Source organism: Anomaloglossus baeobatrachus, chromosome 2, assembly GCF_048569485.1.
Source record: "Anomaloglossus baeobatrachus isolate aAnoBae1 chromosome 2, aAnoBae1.hap1, whole genome shotgun sequence".
Lineage (NCBI taxonomy): Eukaryota > Metazoa > Chordata > Amphibia > Anura > Aromobatidae > Anomaloglossus > Anomaloglossus baeobatrachus.
Genome location: NC_134354.1, coordinates 401,683,838 through 401,710,275, shown reverse-complemented (window position 1 = coordinate 401,710,275; position 26,438 = coordinate 401,683,838). Strand labels below are relative to the sequence as shown.

At 47.6% G+C, this 26,438-nt stretch overlaps 1 protein-coding gene across 1 annotated transcript in view; it reads right to left on the bottom strand.

Annotated features, from left to right (window-relative positions):
- The window catches only part of IFNLR1 (interferon lambda receptor 1), a 137,774-nt gene that overhangs the window by 37,916 nt on the left and 73,420 nt on the right, over positions 1-26,438 (bottom strand). Inside the window, exon 2 of the mRNA XM_075334112.1 lies at positions 10,746-10,905. Within this exon, the coding sequence (XP_075190227.1) occupies positions 10,746-10,905 (160 nt within the window). The remainder of the gene's footprint in view (positions 1-10,745; positions 10,906-26,438) is intronic.

The following is a 26,438-nucleotide window of genomic DNA, read 5'->3' as shown; positions in this document are numbered from 1 at the left end:
CACTTCATTTGGAGGGGGAAACGCCCTCGTATAGGGCTTAAGAAGTTGATGGCATCTAAGGTTCATGGAGGTCTGAGTTTGCCGAACATTCGGGGTTACAATATAGCCTGTTTGACTAGATATATACTGGATTGGATTAAAGGCTCTAGGCATTATTCAGCGTTGGAGCTTGAGAGAGACTATGCACAACCTTGGGATCTGGTGGCATTGCTTCATACTAGGCAGGCTAATCTCCCAGTGAAAATCAAGCACTCTTCCTTATTTAAAGACACGATTGCAGCGTGGAAGGCGTTGAGGAAAAACTACAAACTTCCCCATAAAATATCCAAATACTTGCCTATATGGGGGAATCCAGAGTTTGTGCAGGGGACAAGCAATAAGCTGTTTGAAGAGTGGAAGGTGAGGGGTATAAGGACTGTTGCTCATCTCTTGCACACCTCAGAACCTAGATGGTTGAGTAGAGATGAAATTATAGCGCAGTATGGCCTGGGGCCTAACCAAGTAATCCAATATGACCAAGTGAGATATAGTATTATGACTCAGTTGCATGATGTGACCCAGGAGGTAGTATTTAACTCTTTTGATTGTCTGGTAAAGAACTCAATAACTTCATCATCTATCTCTTTTCTTTATGGAGCCATGCGTGATCTATTAATAGGACAGCACCCGGAAGGTTTATTTAAATCTTGGGAGAAACAATTTGAGGACCCGTCTATGGGGGTAAAAATAATGGGGAGGGTGGAATGCTCTTCGTAAATCAATTTTAAATGAGAATTGGCGAGAAACCCAATTTAGAATTATGCACAAGGCAATTTATGGTTTTAATCTCCCTCCATCAGCAACAAAGCCAGATAGGATTACGTATTGCCCTAAGTGTAAGAGTAGTGGAACTGATCTCCTTCACGGGTTGTGGTCCTGCCCCCATTTGAGTCCATTATGGTCACAGATCAAAAGTTGTATACAAAAGGTGTGGGGTCTTGAAGTTCGGCTCTCACCTGGGTTCGCTATTTTTCACCATTGGGAGGAGGGGAACGATACCAAAGGGAAGATGACTAACCCACCCAGACTTATACATGTGATACTTCTGGCAGCCAAGAGAGCGATACTAAAAAATTGGTTGGAGTCTAGGGTCCCCGCGATTGAAGAGATCTTGGGTCAGCTCATGCATCTTCTTGAAATAGAAGGATTGGATGCAGAAAGGAGGGCGGATAGAATACGACAGCACTTTAACAAATGGAAGAAATTCATACTGGCCTATTGTACTCGGGAGGAGATAGTCAGGATTATGTCACCTTTCAAAGACACAGTCTGGTATCATACTGAAAAATTGAAGGATACATTGGATGGCTTGGAGGTGGGGGAGGAAAGGCCGAAAGCTGACTAAAAGGAGAGGGGGAAATAACCGATTTGAGTGGGACTTCTTTATTATATGTCATTACCATGTTCACAAGGGTTCAATGGGGGGAATGATAAGAATGATGGGTTAAGGGGTCGCTGCTTTCCTTTGCTTTATCTTGCCATGTTACGGTTATTGATTTTAAAAATTGGTATGGAATTTGGGATGATCAAATATGACAATGTAATGTTGAATTTACAATGCTGAATTCGCTTATGCCAGTGTTATGTTATTGAAAAATTTGAATAAAAATATAGTTAAAAAAAAAAAAAAAATGATTGATTGATCTCAGTGAGAGAAACAAAATTAAAATGTTGTAGTTGTGATACCTTTTAATGGCTAACTAAAATAAAATCTGATGTTATAAAGCAAGCTCTCGAAACATCTCAGGTCTCTTCCTCAGGCATGTTTTGGCATTAAAACGCTGCAGTTCAAAACGCTGCCGAAACGCATGAAAAAACGCAACGTGCGCACATAGCCTTAATCTCACCTTGACTTGACGTACAAAAATGCCAACCCAATATCACATAGGGAAAATATTGCATGAACTATATTGTCTCTTCCCTTGTATTTATGGTTTGATAACCTGGCAGTTGCCTCTAACAATATTTTTGAGTGGTGTTCCTTTTAAATGTAAAGCTGCTGAGATAGTGTTTTCTCTCACCTCATCATGGTGGGTCTTTTGCTTCAGTGTAGTTGACCAGAAATCATGCCCCTAGCCTCCCTTATATACTTTGGCTAGTACCCCCAGTATTGGCTATAAGGTGGTGGGTATCTCTATTCCAGCTTTTTTAAATGTAGATTTGTCATCCAGGTATTGGTTGATGAGAGAATTCTAGATGGGGATGAGTGAGCCGCCAACCCCTAAAGGATGTCCTCCAGCTGCAGTGGATTATGGTGCTGCTCTCCAAATTTCTACCCACGTGATGATGACTATGCGGCTCCAATCCCCTCCTGTGCTGCAGCAGCCACATAATGTTATGGCTAATTTATAACCCCTTCTTTTATGATGGCCAAAAGAAAGGACCATTCAAACCATCAAATGTTATGGAACTACAGAATGTTACTGTACCCTTTTTTACCTTCTTGGGGACATGGTTAATCCCAGGGTTGTCAACACAGGACTGCTTGGAATAGACATCATTGCTTCTGTCATCCATACAGTGCTACTGGGATCAGCAATCATGATGATCCCAGTCTTCATCATAGCATTTTCAATCTTAAAGGGGTGGTTAACCCACATTTTTTATTCTCTAGATCGATATTATGATGAGAAACAATGTTTTTCTCAAAATCTCAAATACTTTATGTTGGCAATTGTGTCTGTGAGAGGTGCTATTGCAGACCGCTGTTCCCCATGCCTGACCCCCGGGCTCCGTGACCTCGGGGATCCGGTGATGTCATGTCAATTTCCTGTCAACCTGATGTGCCGCCCCTACAGCGGTCGAACTGCTCGGATTCGGGGTCTGCTGTGGCTCGAGGGTCTCCGGACCCGGGGGCTCGCGGCCACTTCAAATGGATATTTACAGGGGATAAGAGTTTGTGACACCACCCGTGGGTCGCGGTAAGGGGAGTACCGCCACTGACAATGGGAGTACCCGGGGGAGGATAGAGTGGGGCAGCCAGATGACGTTCCCTTCACGGGTAGGGTAGACCCCGGGACTCTGGATGGTGGAGATGTAGGGGAGCACAGTGCAGGTTGGGAGCAGGGGGAGACAGCGTACTCACTCAGGCTGTGTTGGTGGTGATGCGACCGCAAAGCAGACTCTGACACAAAAGGTAAACCAAGTCTCCGGGTGCCGCTGCCTCTCTGGGGGAAGTCGTCCGGGAATCTGCTCCCTTTGATGTTGCTGGTGGTCTTGACCTGCCTCCTTGCACTAATGTTAGAGGTTTCCTAGTGACCCCTCGGCTTGAAGCTTTTAGGGTCCTGCTCCCTATACCTAAGTAGAGGAGCTGTGCTTTCGATGGCTGACACTTGGGATTTCAGTGGGCTGCATGGGTTGGAAATCCCTACCCCCCTCGTTGTGTTGGTGCCTTCGATCTCTGAGCTCTTGGGGACAGTTCATAGAGATACTATCCTCCGCAGGTTAATTATCAGGTTGCGTGAAGCTACTCCCTGATCTAGGGTCCAGTACCCCGCCGTGCTCTGTACCGGTGCCAACCGTTCTCCAAAACAAAGTCTCGCTCCTTTCTCCAATACTCTGTGACCGGGTCTCTGATTCCTTTGGTCTCAGACCACAGTCTGCGACCTAGCCAACGTCTCCCAGGGAGCTCCAACTCCCCCTAGCTCCTCATTCTCTGAGGGCTACCACTCAACTCCTCTCCCAGCTCCCCAGGAGCTGCCACTTCAGCTCCTCTCTCACTGAAAGCTGACACTGAACTCACCAAGTCCCTCCCACCAGTCTGTCTGACCCCTAGGCGGGTGGCCCTATTCCAGCTAGACCACCACTGGTGTGCCTGACAGGGTGTGGTGTAAGGTGACTAGGATTTGAATGCTAGTGGAAGCAACATCAAAAGTCAGGATCTCAGAACCATGAGGAGTTGAGTCCTGCACGAATGGCTAGAGAGTGGAGTACCCTGTGACACCCTGAATAGTTCAGGGGCGTCACACTGACATCACTGTGGCCGGCCGCAGTCTCCTTGAGTGATGGGCTGTGGGCGGTGTTTCACCGCTCAGCACAGCCCAGCGTCATAACCTATCAGCTCCCTCCTCCCTTACAACAGAGCGCTGCAAGCAGGAGACACGCTGGACTGTGACGAGCTGCCCACAGCCCAGTGACTCAGGAAAGCATTGTTGACCTTAGGGAGATCAACATATCCACTGCGGAGACACCATCACGTGTTTCTCAACGCAGTGATTCTAGAGCAATGCCCCCTGGGAAGTATGCAAATAAGAAAGCCGCGGAGACACCATCACGTGTTTCTCAACGCTGCCAGGAAACTAGCCAGGTCTTTCACCGGGAAGGAACAACCACGGGAAGGGCAGTCTCCAGTCAAAGAGACCACCTATACCAAACATGGTATCCATCCACAAACAGCTGTTTCGGGGTATTTGCCCCTCATCAGTGTGGAGTAGGAATTTGGCTAGTGGGGGCAATGCCTAGTAAAAGTAAAAGTTGTTCCTTTCCGGTGAAAGACCTGGCTAGTTTCCTGGCAGCGTTGAGAAACACGTGATGGTGTCTCCGCAGTGGATATGTTGATCTCCCTAAGGTCAACAATGCTTGCTTAAGTAGTCTTTTACTAGGCATTGCCCCCACTAGCCAGATTCCTACTCCACACTGATGAGGGGCAAATACCCCGAAACGGCTGTCTGTGGATGGATACCATGTTTGTTATAGTGGTCTCCTTGACTGGAGACTGCCCTTCCCGTGGTTGTTCCTTCCCGGTGAAATACCTGGCTAGTTTCCTGGCAGCGTTGAGAAACACGTGATGGTGTCTCCGCGGCTTTCTTATCAGTGACTCAGGAAGACTGGGGCCGGCCGCGGGCATGTGACGTGATTCGGAAAATCACCGGATCCAGTAGCTTTCCTTCCAAACTAGATTCCAAAAATACTCAGGAGTGGAATCTGGACTATGCTCAAGAATGGTGACTTTTAGGCCTGCTGGGTTTTTACCATGTTCCGTCAGGAAATGTTTGGAAACGCTGTGGTTAAAAATACCTTTTGTAATGTTTGATCCATGTTTATTAAGGCGTTTCTTCATAGTTTGTATTGTACGACCCACGTATAGCAGCTCACAACTACATTCAAGCAGATATAGGATGTAGGAGCTATTACAATTAAAAGATTGTTTAATTGGGAAAATGTCCTGTATGATATTAACAAGACAAAATAATCACTGATCTCGGGGAGACGAGCCAGAGAAAACACTGCCGGCAGCCAGCGAGGGCGCTCAACACAGTGAAATCCTAGGTACATTGCCCCCTGGGAAATATGCAAATCAAAAAAGTCCGTGGAGCCTCTGTTAGGAGTCTCAACACAGAAACCAGCCAGATATCCCTCCGGGAAGGACCCAGCCAATACCTGGCCTTGGTATTTCCCTTGTCATATCTTTAAACTTGTCAAAAAGTTGAATATTGACTGAAAGGGCCACTTAATATGGTGGTTATGGTGGTCTCCTATAAAGAGCCACTCCTTAGCTGGGTCCTTCCCGGAGGGATATCTGGCTGGTTTCTATGTTGAGACTCCTAAGAGAGGCTCCACAGACTTTTTTGATTTGCATATTTCCCAGGGGGCAATGTACCTAGGATTTCACTGTGTTGAGCACCCTCGCTGGCTGCCGGCAGTGTTTTCTCTGGCTGGTCTCCCCGAGATCAGTGATTGTTTTGTCTTGTTGGTCTACTGGGCATAGCTTCCACCTGGCCAGAATCCTACTCCACACTGATGATAGGCAATATCCCAAAACAGCTGTCTGTGGATGGATACCTGGCCTTGGTATTTCCCTTGTCATATCTTTAAACTTGTCAAAAAGTTGGATATTGACTGAAAGGGCCACTTAATATGGTGGTTATGGTGGTCTCCTAAAAAGAGCCACTCCTTGGCTGGGTCCTTCCCGGAGAGATATCTGGCTGGTTTCTGTGTTGAGACTCCTAACAGAGGCTCCACTGACTTTTTTGATTTGCTGTGTGATATTAGACATAAAGAATATTTTTCCATGTTCTATACTTAGGCAACACAGGAATTTAAGATGGCCACAGCAGAATGACCCCACAGGGCCATGAGTAAGAATAGTGTTATAGGTACTTCTTGTGTGCGAGTGACTAATACGTTTTTTATTTCTTCTAAAAATGATTACAGGCTAGCTGGGTAAGGAAGTGGTAAGGCTAGTTTCACACTTGCGTTGAACGGCATCCGTTGCATTGTGTTGTGTGACGGATGCAACGGATGCGTTGCATATAGTGGCACAACGGATGCAAAGGATCGTACAAAATGAAGGCAATCCGTTATAGGTTTTTTTCCTTGACTTTACACATCTGGGCATGCGCAGTTGTGTAAAGACGGTTGCGTTAACGGAATCCGTCAAATGACGGATTCTAACGGAATCCGCCACCATAGACATCCATTCTAAAAAAAAACGGACGCCGACGGAATCCTGCCGGTTGCGTTTTTGACGCCAGGTGGATGCAACGCAGCGTCGGCTGACGGATGCAACGCAAGGCCATCCGTTGCTATCCGTAGCTAATAGAAGTCTATGAGGAATAAAACAGTTTCCTGCAACGGTTACCGTAATTCCTCAAGGCGGCGGCTAGCAACGGATGCCGTTCAACACAAGTGTGAAACTAGCCTCAGCAGTGGGTCATTAACTAATATGTGCAAGTATTTTTTAACTAGTTTTCTTATATTTGTATATGAATTGTTGAATGTGGTGATTAGACTATATCTAAAATTTTTGTTGGAATTTGTATCACATCTGATCGAATTGATGAGCTTGTTTTTCATTTTGGTGATGCAATCATTCTGATTAACAATTTTTGTCTTGTTAAATGCATCTATAAATAGTTCTTTCGGATAGCCTTTTTCAAGGAATCTGGTTCTCAGAATATCTGCTTCCCTTTTAAAGGCGAAGTGGTTTGAACAATTTTTCTGGATATGCCAGTATTGACCATATGGGATGTTGCGTATCCATCTGGGTAGGTGACTACTTCCAAATTCCAGGTAACTTTTCACATCCACTTTTTTAAAAAAAGGGGATGTGTTCAACTTACCCTCCGGATTCTTGTGGATATTGAGATCCAGGAACTGGATTTGTTCTTCGGAGTAGGTGGCGGTGAAGGTAAGTCCCCAGGGATTTTTATTGAGATTCTCAACGAACAGAATAGCTCATCAATATTACTTTTCCAAATGAAGAACAGGTCATCTATGAACCTTTTGTAAAGATAAATATAGCCTGTTGGCGGGGGAGACTGCGCGATAAGGAGCGAGTCAAACCTCCCCATATATAAATTCACCATATGTGAGTGAGCGGTGGAATGAAGCGCTCAGACACCACGTGTTGGCGAGTCACCGACCTCTGCTCCCTGCATGCTCACCACACAGCAGCGGACACTGGTACCTGTGTGGCAGATAACAGGACACTCCTCTCTAGTCTGCACCGCCAGATCATCTCTAAACAGAGCTCCCTATCTCCTCGACACCATCCCGGGTGGCATCATCATTATCCAACGCACAGGGAAAATCCTGTACCTGTGGTTACATGCTTTCTTCAGTGTTGTGCCTGTAGGACAACACATCTAGGTGGGTGGATTACACTAAAGCATTATTACTTGTCAGTAAGAAGCTTCACAGAAGCACTCCCTCTCTTTTCTCTCTCATAGCAGCATAATGTAATGTAGAGACAGAAACCCTGATTCAAGTGATGTGTCACTTACTGGGCTGACTGCCATAGTTGTGATAATCACATGTTGAAAACACAATCATTTTACCACTAGAGAACTAGTAAACCTTCTGCCATGTAGCCCATCAAAGTCATGAGCTCGGTATAACAAAATCCCCAACACCAATTGGCATCTTTTTGCCTACACACAGAGTACACAGAAAGTGGTTCTGTAGAGCTCAGCATTCTGAGGACTGCTAGATCCACACATGGCCAGATGTGGACTTCCCTTGCCAGGGCGGGAGTTCTTGGGACGACTAGGGCCAGCACAGGACTTTTTCCAAACCCCCATGAAAAGTGGTTTATGCAGGAGAGCCACTCACTTGAAAGACCTCACCCTTTGGACCTGCATATATAGGTGAGAAAGTTCCTTATTTGTCCTACTTGATGTTTATATTCATTTGTGCATAGGTAAATGGGTATAGGCGCAAATCTCGGAGTGTGGCCATGATATCAGAGCAAATACAGAGAGAGATTGGGGACAAAACTTCTGAAAGGCAAACCTTATTGCATAGCAACATAACAGGAACAATACAATGACAATACAGTACTGTATAAGTCCCAAGTTGTGGGACAGAACAACCACCACAATCTGGGTTGTTAATGGTGTGGTTGCCCACTTCCTCTTCTCTTGTTTTGGTTGGCATACGTTGAAGGACCCATTGCCGGGGTAGCATTGGAGAGTTTGTTGTGTCATGCACACCTATGGGAGCAGATGAGGAACCTCTGATGCAGGTTTCAGTGACAAAAAAAATCACATGGATTAGTGATTGAAATGGGGGATTGAGTGGTGGTCGATGATTGATGTTAAGGACGTTGATATTTTTTTACCTGATGTAAGTGCATCTGCAGTAGTTGCATGCTATAGATTACCCAAGGTTAGCATTCACTTATACCATAGGAAAGTGATATATTATAAAGAAGAAGTTTGTTGCTTACTAAGCAATGAGGGTTTGAAATTAGAAGAAATGTGCTGATAAAGAAAGGCACTCAGATGTATTTTTTTTTAAGGTCATTGGTTTTGCAAATGCCTGGTGGGTTATTATACCTTGTCCCCTTGCGCAAAAGCCTGGTTTCTTTCTTTTTTAGCCCATTTATTATAAGTCACTGGATAGGTCTAATCCTCCTCCTGTGAATCTGTCCCATTACATGCTACTTTTTGTTTTTTTGGGACCCAGAAGGTAGATAAGCTGGTTCCCCACATCCTAGTCTAAGTTAGGTGCTCTGCTAAAAGGGTATTTCCATATTGGTAAATCATCATCTATACATGGCATCATGAAAATTGTATAATGAAGTTACACATTTAGAGGGAAAAATGTTATTAACCTGCAGATGTGGGATTAATCTGCATGTTAATAGCATTCTGAACCTGCCTGCCGCCTGCACATTGAACCCCACTGCCAGGAGGAAATTAACTTTAATCCTCCCAGCAGCATTTCAGTCTTCAGGGTGGAGCCAGCACAGGTTCAGTCACTGCTCTGTGAATGGAAAGCAGTGACTGTACTCGCCGTGACTAAAGGCCCAGTCACACTAAACAACTTACCAGCGATCCCAACAACGATCCAACCTGATAGGGATCGCTGGTAAGTTGCTAGGAGGTTGCTGGTGAGATGTCACACTGCGACGCTCCAGCGATCCCACCAGCAACCTGACCTGGCAGGGATCGCTGGAGCGTGGCTATATGAGTTGCTGGTGAGCTCACCAGCAACCAGTGACCAGCCCCCAGCCAGCAGCGCCGCGTGGAAGCGATGCTGCGCTTGGTAACTAAGGTAAATATGGGGTAACCAACCCGATATTTACCTTGGTTACCAGCGCACACCGCTTAGCGCTGGCTCCCTGCTCTCCTAGCTACAGTACACATGGGGTTAATTACCCAATGTGTACTGCAGCTACATGTGCAGAGAGCAGAGAGCCGCGCACACTGCTTAGCGCTGTCTCCCTGATCTCCTAGCTACAGTACACATGGGGTTAATTACCCGATGTGTACTGCAGCTACATGTGCAGAGAGCAGGGAGCCGCGCACACTGCTTAGCGCTGCTCCCTGCTCTCCTAGTTACAGTACACATGGGGTTAATTACCCGATGTGTACTGCAGCTACATGTGCACAGAGCAGGAGCCGGCACTGACAGCTGAGAGCGGCGGACGCTGGTAATGAAGGTAACTATCGGGTAACCAAGGTAAGGGCTTCTTGGTTACCCGATGTTTACCGTGGTTACCAGCGTCCGCAGAAGCCGGCTCCTGCTGTCTGCACATTTAGTTGTTGCTCTCTCGCTGTCACACACAGCGATGTGTGCTTCACAGCGGGAGAGCAACAACTAAAAAATGGCCCAGGACATTCAGCAACAACCAACGACCTCACAGCAGGGGCCAGGTTGTTGCTGGATGTCACACACAGCAACATCGCTAGCAACGTCACAAAAGTTGTTCGTTAGCAGCGATGTTGCTAGCGATGTTGCTAGCAATGTTGTTTAGTGTGACTGGGCCTTAACAGCTTCCTCTAATGCAGACTGGCTGTCAGTCAGTGCAGGGGGGCATGTTATAGCAGCTGCTCTCCATACACATAGTGACTGAACCCAGTCCTGCACCGCCACCGTGACCGAAACCGGAACCTACCGGGAGGATTAAAGTTAATTTACTCCTGGCAGCAGGGTTTAAGTTGCAGGTGGCGGGCAGCTTGAGAATGCTATTATAACCTGCAGATTAACCACATATCTGCAGGTTAATAGCATTTTTTCATGTGACAGGTTGCTTTTAAATGTAATAGTCATGTATTCATGCCGCTATTCTGTTCGTTGACCATGGGACAACCAGAGAAAGCCAAGAACAGCATTTTTATCATAAGCTAAAAACTATTTTTTTTTACGTCTGTGTCACATTATCTTTCATTTTTATTGTTGGCATTTACTTTGAAAATGTGTTATGAAACATATTGTATACTGTGCAGTCAGTAGAGAAAATAGTAGTAAAAAAGCTGTACCTATATGAATCATTGACATCATTGTCATCAGTGAAATTGGTGAACTCCACTTCGTAGGTTACAGTAGAAGGATTTTCAGGCACAGGAAGCCACGTGAGAAAGAGACTGAGGTTTCTGGATGTTATTGTCACATTTGATGGCTCATGGAGTTGTCCTATACCTACAGAAAATACAGTATAGCAGATCATTAAAAATGTGCACTTCTCAACCCTACAACAATAACATTGAACACGTTTTTATATCTATGTTACAAGGTAAAAGAACATTTAAAAACAAAAAAAAAATTCTTTTCATTTGACTGAAGTGAACAATAAGACATTTAGGTTCATATTAAAACACATACAGTATTTCTGGACGTGATTGTGTGTCGCCCTGGGCAAGCCAGGGGACACAGATAACAACACCACTACACCCCACACTCCAGGTAGGCACACCTGCTAACCAGAAATCCTTGTTGCCTCCCTCCAGGAGTCTGTGATGCACACCAGGGGGTGGGCCAGGCGGTTGGCTCCGCCCACCAAGGAGCTCACAACTCTGGAGGCAGGAAGTTACCAGGCAGAAAGCTCAGGGACATGAAGGAGTGAACAGCAGAGTAGCCCAGGCAGGGGCTAGAGGAAACAACCAGAAGTGAAAGTGAAGGAAAGGAAAGTGGAAAAGGAGGAAAGCAAGAAGTGGTGACAGAGCAGAGAGAAGGAGAAGCCTGAGAGCCCAGCTGTGTGTAGTGCTAGAACAGCAAGGTCAGCGACGGCGGTGACTGTCCGGAGGGGGACCGTTTGGAAGTTCCTGGAAGGACCCCGTTGGCTGTGTGCCCGGTGCTCTGGAGCAGTGTTCCGAAAGACAGTCAGCACCAGGGCAGGGGCCTCTCGGACCCCGGCAAGGCTAGGAGTCGCCCAATTTGCTGAATCCGTCAGTGAAGGGGACGCAGATCCCCCAGCAACAAAGTCCCGATTGAAGGCAACAGCCCGACCATTACCGGGGAGACACCGCCACCGCCAAGGCACCAGTTTCCCCAGGGCCAGCGCCTGCGGGCAAAGTGTAGAGCTCCTCCGGCCCAGATTGCAGTCGGGGAGCGGGTAACCGGAGGGAATCCACCGCTACCATCAGTCAAACAGGTGCAAGGAAGAGAGACGTCACCGTCACCTACCGGGAGTGCAGGTGCAACCGTCTGTGGGACCGTCCTACCAGCCGTTGGTTTACCGTACAAACTGTGTCTGTGTCTCAGGCTGAGTGAGTACCACAGTGCCGCAAGGCATAGCGCTGCCCCCGTGTCCCTGCGCCCTCCAGGCCCTACACTTCACATCTCTTCACTGGGCCCCGGGATTGCCAACCCCTACCCACGGAGGGGCAACACAACACCTGGCTGCTCCGCATCACCATCCCCGGGACCCCCACACCGAGCAGCGGTGGTGCAATCACCACAACCGTGGGTGGCGTCATGAACTATAACAATCCCCACACCCAACAAACACCCCCCTTTCACTCACGGGCGAGGAGCGCCGCTCGAGACACCCCGGGATCCGGCCCACAGCTCGAGCCACCACTGAGCAGCAGCCGGACCCGAGCAGAAGGGGTGAGCGCGGTGTGCTGACACCCTCCTCCCCGCCCGCGACAACTTGGCGTCACGAACAGGATCTTCCCGCTCTGCCGTCTGGTAGAGGTGCGCCTTGTTACCGCCGGAGGTATCCGGCAGAAAAATTTCAGAAGTCGCCATCTTTGGCGCGAAAAGTTCCCGCTCGAGCGTCTTCTCGAGCAGTAGAGGCGCGAAGGCCAAAACCCCGCCCCGAGAGAGGAGGGGCCGGAAAGAGCTAGGGGGGACGCGATGGCGGCTGGACGCATGTAGCCGCGGCTACAGAAGCAGGGACGCCAGGACTCTGCGGCCATTTACTGGTTCCTGGAAGAAGCCGCTGCTAAGGATGCTGAGTCCGACCAACAACACCGTGGTCCCCGCGCCTTGCATCGCGGCGCGGGTGGAAGTCCGGACCGTCCAGCTAAGCAGCCGTCTGCAGGTCCGCATGCAGCTCCTCCTGGAGGAGTGGGAGGCCGACATGGTGGAAGTGGTGGCGGCCATACGGAGACGCGAGGTGGAGGGAGTCTTGGAAGGGAGGGTAAGTGACCCACGCCCCTGTGCCCCTAGTGGGTCGGTCATCGCGGCTGAGGGACCCGGTCCATACCCGCTCGCCCTGCTACCTCCCCCGCCACCCGTGTTTGCTGCTGCTGCCCCGCCACTAGGCCCGCTACCACCACCACCGGTAGCGGTACCCTGCCAATCTGCCCCGGCGGACCGACCTGCAGCAGAAGCTCGTGACCATTCTGATACACTCCCCTGGGAGAAGCCGAAGGCTGAGGCCGTCAGCAAAGATGCACCGGAGGCACGGCGGGGATGCAGCTGCCAGGAGGCAGAGGAGGCCATGTCACAGCGGGGTCCCTCGTTACTGAAGGTGCCGGTCGTAGCCGACACGGAGGGACTCTGGCTGGGTCCGTCCCCCGCACACGCTGAACCGGAGCAAACAGAGAGTGCTCCCGGCTGGGAGCGGCGGCAACAGCAGCTGCGCAGGAAGATCGATGCTCGAGAGGGGTGTAGAGCGGATGTGCATGCCCGCATGTATATGGAAGAAGATCGCCTGCAGCGAGCTACCATTGGGGTCCAGAGCGGTGCACCATGTGAAGGTGGCACTAGAGCCCCACGAGTGAGAATGGACTGTTGAGCCGCAAAAGACAGCGGATGTCCGCTGCAGCAGTCCCCGTTGGGACCACCTGTCTGTTTGAAAAGTTTGAAAGTTCTGCAATGATGATGAAAATGATCCGAAGAAGTCACCTGATTTGTTGTTGATTTGCAACCGGCTGGAGCCGGCACCGTTGTCCCCGTGGGGACCGTAAAAAGTTTAAAAATGCATGGGAACTAGCCATGGACAAGCCCGTGAACTCTGCAGGGCAACCACAAACGTTAGTGGCTTGTAAATATGTTGGGTACCGTTATCGTTTCCGCATGCCGCCTCCGGAGAGGCAGGTTGGAGGGAGGGCCCTGAGCAGAGCAGGCCAGGGCCCAGCCACCAAAGGGACCGGTGGCTACCCTCTGGAGGGAAGGACAGATCCCGCTCGGGTGACTTGTGCTGGACTGTGGGTCAAGGGGTGCTGCCTGGGTTTTAGGGGCAGCATCAGGGCCAGGTTACTTGGGTGGGAGAGAGCGGAAACCGTGACCGTATACCGTTGAAACGTTAAAAGTAAAATGTGCCTCCCGTCTTGGGAAGAGTTGATTGAAAATGCTTATGTTATGTTTAACCTGTTATCCCCTTTTTACAGAAAAATAAAACCGGTGTAGGACGGCAGCCCGCGGACGGTCTGCATTTTGCTAAGGGGGAATGTGTCGCCCTGGGCAAGCCAGGGGACACAGATAACAACACCACTACACCCCACACTCCAGGTAGGCACACCTGCTAACCAGAAATCCTTGTTGCCTCCCTCCAGGAGTCTGTGATGCACACCAGGGGGTGGGCCAGGCGGTTGGCTCCGCCCACCAAGGAGCTCACAACTCTGGAGGCAGGAAGTTACCAGGCAGAAAGCTCAGGGACATGAAGGAGTGAACAGCAGAGTAGCCCAGGCAGGGGCTAGAGGAAACAACCAGAAGTGAAAGTGAAGGAAAGGAAAGTGGAAAAGGAGGAAAGCAAGAAGTGGTGACAGAGCAGAGAGAAGGAGAAGCCTGAGAGCCCAGCTGTGTGTAGGGCTAGAACAGCAAGGTCAGCGACGGCGGTGACTGTCCGGAGGGGGACCGTTTGGAAGTTCCTGGAAGGACCCCGTTGGCTGTGTGCCCGGTGGTCTGGAGCAGTGTTCCGAAAGACAGTCAGCACCAGGGCAGGGGCCTCTTGGACCCCGGCAAGGCTAGGAGTCGCCCAATTTGCCGAATCCGTCAGTGAAGGGGACGCAGATCCCCCAGCAACAAAGTCCCGATTGAAGGCAACAGCCCGACCATTACCGGGGAGACACCGCCACCGCCAAGGCACCAGTTTCCCCAGGGCCAGCGCCTGCGGGCAAAGTGTAGAGCTCCTCCGGCCCAGATTGCAGTCGGGGAGCGGGTAACCGGAGGGAATCCACCGCTACCATCAGTCAAACAGGTGCAAGGAAGAGAGACGTCACCGTCACCTACCGGGAGTGCAGGTGCAACCGTCTGTGGGACCGTCCTACCAGCCGTTGGTTTACCGTACAAACTGTGTCCGTGTCTCAGGCTGAGTGAGTACCACAGTGCCGCAAGGCATAGCGCTGCCCCCGTGTCCCTGCGCCCTCCAGGCCCTACACTTCACATCTCTTCACTGGGCCCCGGGATTGCCAACCCCTACCCACGGAGGGGCAACACAACACCTGGCTGCTCCGCATCACCATCCCCGGGACCCCCACACCGAGCAGCGGTGGTGCAATCACCACAACCGTGGGTGGCGTCACGAACTATAACAATCCCCACACCCAACAAACACCCCCCTTTCACTCACGGGCGAGGAGCGCCGCTCGAGACACCCCGGGATCCGGCCCACAGCTCGAGCCACCACTGAGCAGCAGCCGGACCCGAGCAGAAGGGGTGAGCGTGGTGTGCTGACACCCTCCTCCCCGCCCGCGACAACTGTAAATAAGTTCTTACAGAGGACCTGTTACTAGTAGAGATGGGCGGACTAGCAGAAAACTGAGACCGGAGGGTCCCTGTTCTATTTTTATAAAAATCCAAATCCGGTCCGGAATCCGCCCCCCATATAAGTCTACGGGGATCTGAATGCAGAAATTAAAAAAAGGTGGTAGAAGGAATAGGGAATTGGGAGCAAGCGCGCTGTACTTTCCAAGGCTCCGGCATGGCTGTACACTGCTCCCAGGCCTCGCATGCACTTCCTAGGCTGCTAATTACTGCTCATGCATATGCACTGCTTTCCCCGCCCACCGGTGCCTGTGATTGGTTTCAGTCAGTCGCGCCCTGACCCTGAGTGTCAGCTGACTGCAACCAATCACAGGCATTAGGACGGCCGGTGGGCAGAGAAAGCAGTGTAACTGAAGGAGCCCATATACTCTAGCATCTACCGTGAGCCTAGAATATACGGGCTCATTCCATTTTAGTGGGCGTGACACGCTTTGTTGGTGGGTGTCACGATGCTTTCTCTTGTGACCCATAATCAGGCATGCAACCCCCCCAGCTGCGACCGTACCCCCAGACACCCGCTTCTATTATAAACAACTCCTTGCCAACGTGGACTTAGAAAAATAATGTCTATTCTGGCTGGAAAAGTCAGATGGCATTTTGAACATGCCCCTATCATGTGATAGGGATGTGTTGAAATGATGTCCTACCTGGAAGGAGCCCGTACACTCTAGCATCTAATATCAGTATTGTGGTATAAAAATAAATAAAAACTTTTTTTAAAATTATTTAAATAAATAATTTAAAAAACCGACGTGCAGTCCTCCCCCAATTTTGATACCCAGTCAAGATAAGCCCAACAGCTGGGGGCTGGTATTCTCAGGCTGGGAGATCCAGCCTTAAAATATCTGCCTCCAGCCACCCGTAATTGTCACATCCATTAGATGTGACAAGCCCGGCGCTTTACCTGGCTCTTCCCGTTGTACTGGTGCGGTGGCAATTGGAGTAATAGCAGGGGTTAATAACAGCCCATACCTGCTAATAAGCCCTAGATTAGTGATGGCAGGCGTCTATGATACCCACATCACTAATCTGTAAGTGAAAGTAAATAAAAACAGACATTGAAAAAATCCTTTATTTGGAATAAAATACAAAACCACCCCATCTTTCACCACTTTATTAACCCCCTAAACACCCATGTAGGTCTGCTGTTATCCATACGAGGTCCCACAATGATTCACCTCTGCTACATCCAAGTCACAGCAAGTGGCCATAGAGCTTGATTGCCCACTGTGACTGCAGAGAATGAATGAGTAGCAGCGATCAGCGGTGATGTTACTCAGGTGATTTGCAGTCACAGCTGGAAGTTCCCACGGTCCTCCACCTGTGACACCATGTAACCTGACCTCAGTAAAGTCAGTGAACTCACCTGCATTTTCTGGCCGAAAACCACGTTGCAGATTTAGTGCTGAAATTTTCAAACTATATTTATGCACCCAATTTACACCTGGCAGAAAGCTACATCAATACAGCAGCAAAAACTCGCAGCAAAAACCGTGGCAAAAAATGCATACAAAAAATTTGGATTTTTTTGCCAGATGTAGATTGGGTGCAGGATTATGGTGTAAAAATGTCATCATCAAATTTGCACCCCTTGGCACTAAAATGCAAAAAACCCTTTTTTTTCTGCTAGGAGGTGCAAATTTGGTGCTGAAATCTGGTGCAGACGATTTCAGCCCCAAGTGTGCACCTCCTGGCAGAATACCGAGGCAAAAATTGCAGCAAAAACCTGCAGCAATCAAATGCGTAAAAAAAAACACCTTTTTTTCTTAGGAGATATAGATTGGGTGCAGGAATATAGGGCAAAATTTTCAGCACCACATCTACATCTCTTCGCCTGAGGTGAAGTCACTGACTTTACTGAGGTCACCTGAGGTCAAGTTACTTGCTGTTACAGGTGGAGGACTGTGGGAACCTCCAGCTGTGACCGCAAATTACCTGAGTAACTTCATCGCTAATCGCGGCTCAGTCATTGTCTGTCTTCACTCACAGAGGGCGGTCTTTTAGTATGCCTGCTTGCTGTGAGATTCAGATGTAGCAAGGCTGAATCGCCATGGAATCTCGTGTGGATTACGTTGGAATTGCAGGGGTGTTTGGGGGTTAATAAAGTGGTGAAAGAGGGTGTTTTTCGTATTTTATTCCAAATAAAGGATTTTTTTCTGTGTTTGTGTTTGTTTACTTTCACTCTCTTCCTCATGCTCACTAATCTAGGGCTTATTGGCATGGTGGGCTGTTAATAACCCCACCATGTGATGCGATGCGAGACTTGTGAGAGTCCCTTGCAAATGTGACTCCGGCCTAAGGTCCTGTGCGCACGCTGCAGATTTACTGCGGATTTTGCCGCGGATTTGCCGCGGAATTGCTGCAGAAAATGTGTCTAACATTGCTGCAGTCATTCCCCAGCAAATCCTATGGGATTTAAAAAATGCTGTGCGCACACTGCGTTTTTTTATACCCATGGATTTTCCGCTGCGGAATTAATGAGCATGTAACATCTTTTCCGCAGGTACCTGCGGTTTTTGCCATAGATAATGGTAAAAATCCGCAGGTACCAACTTGTGGAAAATCCGCAGTAAATCCACGGCAAATCCGCAGCAAACCGCGGTAAAACCGCATGCGGATTTCGTTACGATTTTGGTGCGTTTTTTTACCGCGGGTGCAGAATTCTTTAAGAGGGTCCGGTTTTTTTCTTAAGAAATAGTCACTTTCTAGTGTGCACATAGCCTAACACAGTTTACATGACTTATCAGGCACACCAAGATAGCTTCCATAATAAGAGAGCTGTAGCCTCCACAATAACTGACAGTCTAAAGGTATGGACAAATCTTCCTAGTGTTATCCATATTTTACACTGTTTTAAAAACTATTGCCCACATTACTCAAAAAAAAAAATCAAGTGTGTGTGTGCGTGTGCATGACATTTCTAGAATCTCATTGCTTTTGCTGGTACAGTAAAAAGCAGCATTTAATTTGCACAAAACTCATGAAGAAAAAAAAAAAACTTGCAAAAACAAATAAGCACAAAAAAACACAACAACTTGTGAACACAGCCTTAAGGCCGCTTTACACGCTGCGACATCACTAAAGCGATGTCGTTGGGGGTCACGGAATTTGTGACGCACATCCGGCCGCGTTAGCGATGTCGTTGCGTGTGAAACCAACCTGCGATCGAAAATCGTTGCAAACACGTTCAAAATCGCTAATCGTTGACATGCTTCCCTAATCCCAATTATCGTTGCTGCTGCAGGTATCGTCGTTCCTGCAGCAGCACACGTCGCTATGTGTGACACTGCAGGAGCGAGGAGCCTCACCTTACCTGTGGCCGCCGGCAATGAGGAAGGAAGGAGGTGGGAGGGATGTTCGGCCCGCTCATCTCCGCCCCTCCGCTTCGATTGGGGGGCCGCTTAGTGACGTTGCTATTACGCCGAACAAACCGCCCCCTTAGAAAGGAGGCGGTTGGCCGGTCACAGCGACGTCACTAGGCAGGTAAATAGTGTGATGGGTCCGCGCAATTTTGTGCGCCACGGGCAGCGATTTGCACGTGACGCACAAACGATGGGAGCGGGTACGCACGCTAGCGATCTCTCTAGCGAGATCGCAGCTTGTAAAGCGGCCTTTAGACTGAAGCGGAGCTGTCCACAAGTTCTTTGTGTGATCTAGATGTAAAACATTAGGGCTTCTATTAATTTTAAGGAAGGCAACTGTTAAAAAAGCCATAAAATGGTAAAATATTAAATAGAAACAAATAAAGGGAGATTTACAGTATTAAGCAGAGGGTTACTCACAATCGTCACTGAGCACATTTTTACACGGTCACATTCCAGAATGTTTATAGTTTTCTGTACGCTTGCTGTTTGCAGAAATAGTCATTTTTTTAGAGAACCATTTTAGTTTACCTATAAATTATTAACTTTCATTGGGTTTTTTTTGGGAGGGAGGTGAAAAGTTAAAAGAGTACTGCTGTGATGTATATAGTCCTTCGACAATAGTCAAGTGGTGAATCAAAAATGGAATTACAGTGGAACCTTGGATTATGACCTTAATTCGTTCTGTGAGTGTGCTCGCAATCCAAGTTACTCGTATAGCAAGGCAACTTTTCCCATAGAAAACAATTGAAACTCAGACAATTCATTCCACAACTTCCCTATTGTGCCATTCCACACACCCACACTATTCTCACCTATCGTCCTTCTCACCTATCGTCCGTTCCTTCGGCGGCCTCTTCCCTGGTTCTTGCAGTCCACAGGCATGTGGACCTACCTGGTAACGATCGCGGCCGATGCTGGGGCTGCTGTTATCAGTGTTTCAGCAGCTGACGTCATATGCATGAGCCGCTTGCTTCTGATTGACCAGCGTGCTGACATCATACGCATGGGCCGCTTGCCTCTAATTGGTCAGCGCGCTGCCTTTGGGAGGTGTACAGAGAGAGCTCAGTGCCGGCAGACATGAAGCACAGACAGCAGCAGCCCCTGCACCGGCTGCGATTGTTGCCAGATCAATGTTCCTGTGGACCACAAGAAGCCAGAGCGCGGTGAAAGTACGGTACCGGAAGTGTGTGCGGTGAGTATTTGCTCATACATCTAAGCGAGTTACAAATTTGCAGCAAGCTTTGCTCATATAGCGAAATGCTCGCACACCAAGTTACTCGTAAACCGAGGTTCCACTGTATATGGCACCATTGGGCATTGCATTTTTTTTTAACTACAATACTACTTATCCTACATAAATAGGAACAAAAGAATTGTGCATAAAGGGTGAATAAAATAAATGTTGGGCCCTTTATTAAGTAGCATACTAGCATGTGCTCCCAAGAATGACAGAAGCACATTTTGAAACCACCACCATGGGCACCAAAATCATTGTCCATGGTATATAGGGAATAAGAATACAAAATGAATAGTAACAGACTGGGATATCATATCAATACATTATCTGCCTAAATACTTGATATAAGTCACCAGCAGCTAGAGATGAGCCACCCCCGTAGCGTTCGAGTTCGGTTCGGTTCGTCGAACGGAGGCTTCGTTCGACGAACGTTCAACGTGAAAACAATGGGAGGCAAACACAAACAAATAAAAACACATTATACATGTACACATACAGTTAATAAACATTGCCATTACACTTACAGGTCCCCGAGACGCGTCCTGCACTCTGTCTCCGGCCGCTTTTCCTTCCAATAATCGCTGCATCCTCCCGGTAACCAGCACTGATGATAGGACCGTCCGTGATGTCAAAATAGCCATGTGACCAGTCACGTGTCTATTATCTCATTGGCTACAGACTGGTCACATGGCTATGACGTCATGCTAGGTCCTGTCAGTGCATCTCTCCGGTACGCGGTGCTCATTTGTGCATCTCCGTGTACCGGCGAGATGCTCTGGCACATAGTCGGCTTCCCCGTTCCTGCATGTGGGCGTTCTTTACAGAGTCAGCCCACATGCAAGGACTAGATGCTATTGCCGGTGAATAGCGGCACTGGGAATCACGTGATCGGAGCACCGTTGCTATGGTAACCCACCTGTCAGCGCTTACAGCCAGCAGCCTCTGCTCACTCACTGAGTGATTAGACTGCACGGGAGCAGCAGCATCTTCCTCCAATGCAGTGCTGTCTGATGTAGCAGAGCTGCATGGTTGAAGGAGAAAGAAGACAGAAGACCAGGATCGTGGAGGAGTGACAGGGAGTAATAAACATGGAGTCTCTAAGTGTGTCTATGTATTTATTTCTATTAAAGTGTTTTTTTCTCTGTGTGGTGTCTTTTTTTTAACCCTTTATTGGAGATTCTTAATGGCTGGGTCAAACTTGCCTGACATTAAGACTCTCTGGCTTAATACTAGCTAGTAAAACAAAGCTAGTATTAACTCATTATTACCCAGCAAGCCACCCGGCTTCAGGGCTGCTGGAAGATTTGGATACAGCGCTAGATGATGGCGCTTCTATGAAAGCGCCATTTTCTGGGGCGGCTGCGGACTGCAATTCACAGCAGAGGGGCTCAGAAACCTCGGGTTAACCTGTGCTGTGGATTCCAATCCCCAGCTGCCTAGTTGTACCTGGCTGGACACAAAAATGGGGCGAAGCTCACGTGTTTTTTTTTGTTTTTTTTTTTAATTATTTCATGAAATTGATGAAATAATTAAAAAAAGGGCTTCCCTATATTTTTAGTTCCCAGCCAGTTACAAATAGGCAGCTGGGGGCAGCCGTACCTGCCTGCTGTACCTGGCTAGCATACAAAAATATGGCGAAGCTCACGTCATTTTTTTTTTTAGTTTTTTGGCAAAAAAAATAAAAAATGCTTTCCTGGATTTTCCATTGCCAGTGAAGGTAACACCAAGCAGTGGGGGTTAGATGCCAGTAGCAGCTTGGATTACCCTTAGCTAGCAATACAAAAAATGCAGCAGGAGCCCATATATTTTTTTTTTAATTATTTATTTAAATAACTAAAAAAAAAATGGGCTTCCCTGTATTTTGATTGCCTGACATCACAGTACTGTAAAAATAAATCATTAAAAAAAAAGACGTAGCGCTCCGCGGTGTTTTTGATTCTCAGTGCAGATAAAGCAGACAGCTACGGGTTGCCACCCCCCATCTGCCTGGCGTTACCTTGGCTGGCAATCAAAATACAGGGAAGCCCATTAATTTTTTTATTTAAAAAAATAGTCCAAAAAAAAATGACGTGGGGACCCCCATTTTTGATAGCCAGCTAAGGTAAAGCAGACAGCTGTAGCCTGAAAACCACAGCTGGCAGCTTTACCGTGGTTGGTGATCCAATGTGGAGGTCACCCCAAGCTCTTTTTTATAATTATTTTATTAATAATATTTACAAAAAAAAGTAGGGTCTCCCCCAAATTGGATCACCAGCCAAGGTAAAGCGGACAGCTGTGGTCTGGTATTCTCAGGATGGGAAGGTCCATAGTTATTGGCCCTTCACAGCCTAAAAATAGCAGGCCGCAGGCACCCCAGAAGTGGCGCATCCACTAGATGCGCCAATCCTGGCGCTTCACCCTAGCTCATCCCGTGCCCTGGTGCAGTGGCAAATGGGGTCATACATGGGGTTGATGCTAGCTGTAAGGTCACCTGGCATCAAGCCCAGCAGTTTGTGATGTCATGGCGTCTATCAGATACCAGACATCACAAACTGTCAGTACTAACAAAAAAAATAGACAAAAAAAAAATTATTTAAAAAAACACTCCCTAAAAAAATTCAAAAATTCCGCTTTCACCAATTTATTGTAAGGCAAAAAAAAAAAAATAAGGGGGTCCCACGACGACTTTGGACCGTCTAGAACAGGGGTGGGCAGTTAATTTTCCCATGGGGCCGCATGAGAAATTGGGATGGTTTTAGAGGGCCGGACTAATATAATTAACTCAGTTCTACATAATATACTAAACCACTACACTCCCTCCATATACTACACCTGTAATAAACTACATCACTACACCCCTATATACTACACCTGTAATATACTACATCACTACACCCCTATATACTACACTTGTAATAAATTACATCACTACACCCCTATATACTACATCTGTAATATACTACATCATTACACCCCTATATACTACACCTGTAATATACTACATCACTACACCCCTATATACTACACCTGTAATATACTACATCACTACACCCTTATATACTACACCTGTAATAAACTACATCACTACACCCCCTCCATATACTACACCTGTAATAAACTACATCACTACACCCCTATATACTACACCTGTAATATACTACATCACTACACCCCTATATACTACACCTGTAATATACTACATCACTACACCCCTATATACTACACCTGTAATAAACTACATCACTACACCCCCCCCATATACTACACCTGTAATATACTACCCAGCCCCGCGGCTGCCCGCTCAGCAGTGTCCGCAGCTGCCCGCATTGTACAGTGTCCGCAGCTGCCCACACTGCAGTGTCAGCATATGCCCGCACTTTAGTGTGTCCGCAGCTGCCCGCTCAGCAGTGTCCGCAGCTGTCTGCACTGTACAGTGTCCGCAGCTGCCCACACTGCAGTGTCAGCATATGCCCGCACTGTAGTGTGTCCGCAGCTGCCCGCACTGTACGGTGTCTGCAGCTGCCCACACTGCAGTGACAGCAGCCCCGGGGCTGGGACTGGGGCTAGAGCGGGACACAGACTACAGCGGCATCCGACGGAAGTCACATGGAAGTGCTTCTGTGTGGCTTTCGGGGATTTTTGCACACGTAGCCAGGGTACACATCGGGTTACTAAGCAAAGCGCTTTGCTTGGATACCCGATATTTACCCTGGTTACCAGCTTACTGCAGGCTGCCAGCGATGGCTCCCTGCACACGTAGCTGTGAAAAGCCATGCTTTTGATGATCGAACCGTTCTCGAACGTAACTCGAACTGCCGAACTTTTAGCAAATCGTTCGAGTTCGTTGAACGACTCGAACACCCCCCAAAATTACTCGAACATGAATTGGCGAACCTCGAACATTGCTCATCTCTACCAGCAGCTTTTTTTTTTAAATTTTAGCTCATACATTCTGTTGCCTATTGACTAGGGGTATACTCAGCATCCTGAGCTTGACGGACAATGGCGTAATCAATATCATATACTGGAGTGGTCAACATGGTTAAAATATTGTTGCAACAATATTTATATGTAAATTCCAGTTCTTTAACATATTAAGATCAGATGTTTTATCCATATTTTAGAGTTGGCATGCAAAAAAATGCAAAATGCAAAAAGAAATGCAAAAAGAGATGATGAGTATAGTGAAGTACCTTCTATCCTTTGCCTCTAAATACAAAACGTTCTATCGGATGTTACAACCCCAGGATCACTAGTAATGCTAATAAGATATCCCTAGCTTACCTCCCAAAGATCCCAGACAGTCCCGAAAAAGGGGAGAAATTCAAAACACAGATTGGCTATGTTCACACAGTGCATCTTTTGTAACTACAAAGATACAGCGTTTTTGGCCCCAAAAAACGCATCAAAAAGACATGCGTTTTTGCTGCTTTTTGCCCAATGCGGTTTTTAAGTCAAATCTATTGACTGGAAGGGCTCAAAACACTGGAAAAACACAAAAAGAATTGCTGCATCTTCAAAAACGCAGACAAAATGCAGACAAAAAGAAGATGCCCAGTGTGGACAGCAAAACAGAAATCTCATAGACTTTGCTGGGAGAAGGAAATGCATGCATTTAGGTGCATCTTTGTGACCTCAAAAATGCACCAAAAGATGCACTGTGTGAACATAGCCATACAGTTGAATACAACAGTGGAACTATCAGATCCTTACTCCACTGGGCTGAGTATAGAATGTAGGACCTTCAGGTCCAGTGTCTGGGAGGCTGTGGTTGGTGCTGCCCAAAAAGTTGATTGTCAACAGATTAAGAAACTCAGACTCCATGGATGGACAATATATGACTTATTGAAAAGAAGATCGGCTTTATTGGTCAGTGATATTTTTTTAAATTTTTACAAATCTATTTTTATACATTGAGTTATTTGGATATTGTTCTCACTTTAATAGAAAACAAGCAATTCACATGGAAAAAAAATGTAGTTTTTCGTTTAGTTGCCTAATAATTCTGCATACTAATATTTTCATAATAATTATGTATACAGATATTCTAAAAAAAAAACAAAAAAAAAAACAAAAACTCACTTTTACTTTTTTATATAATTACCATATATATTCGAGTATAATCTGACCTGAGTATAAGCCGAGGCCCCTAATTTTACCACTGGGAAAACTTATTGACTCGAGTATAAACCTAGGGTGGGAAATGCAGCAGCTACTGGTGAGTTTCAAAAATAAAAATACATACCAATAAAATGTAATGTGTTCATCCTTGTCCCCCTTGTAGTAACGTGCCCCATCCTTGTCCCCCTTGTAGTAATCTGCCCCAACCTGATCCCCTTGTAGTAATGTGCCCCATTCTTGTGCCCTGTAGTAATGTGCCTCATGCTTGTCCCCCTTGTAGTAATGCCCCATCCTTGCCCCCCCTTGTATTAATATGCCCTATTATTGTGCCCTGTAGTAATGTGCCCCATCCTGGTTCCCTTGTAGTAATGTGCCCATCCAGGTCTCCTTGTAGTAATGTGTCCATCCTTGTGCCCTGTAGTAATGTGCCCATCTTGGTTTCCTCTTTGTAGTATTGTGCCCATCCTTGTGCCCTGTGGTAATGTGCCCATCCTTGCTCCCTCCTTGTAGTAATGTGCCCATCCTTGTGCCATGTAGTAATATGCCCCATCCTGTAGTAATGTGCTCCATCCTTGTCCCCCCTTGTAGTAATGTGCCCCAGCCTGGTTCATTTTGTAGTAATGCCCCATCCTAGTCCCCTTGTAGTAATGTGCCCCATCTTGTAGTAATGTGCCCATCCTTGCCAACCCTTGTAGTAATGTGCCCCATCCTGTAGTAATGTGTCCCATCTTTCTGAAGTGTAATAATGTGCCCCATCTTTTAGTAATGCCCTCATTCTGGTCCGCTTCTTGTCTCCTATTATGCCATAGCTGTGGGGGCATCATACTGTGTGAGGAACCTCTTTATGAAGCCATACAGTACAGGTACATTAATGGGTTTAACTAGGACTAATATTTTTGGTTGGGGACATATAAAGGACTGGGCGAAGTTAGGACACTGGCTTAATATAAAGTAAATATCGTGCCAAAGGAGACACATACTGCGTAACTTATCATAGCTTTGTTAATTGGGAGGTATGTGTAATTAGAAGCTGTCTGGTCAGAGCAGTGTGCCACCTCTGTGCCAGCAGCCGGCGCTGTTTGGATCCGGGGCCTACGGTACGGCTCGAGGGGTTCCCTGGACCCGGGGGTCACGCGGACACTCCGAATAAAAGGGGGGACGTATTTGTACGGGATTGATTGTAGAATGTCTGTGACGCCACCCACGGTGTGTGGTGAAGTGGGACACCACCACTGTTGTCATGGGATACCCGGGGGAGATGTAATGGCAGCTGGAGGTTAACCCCTCCGTGGGTAGGGATGGTTGCCCCGGGGCCC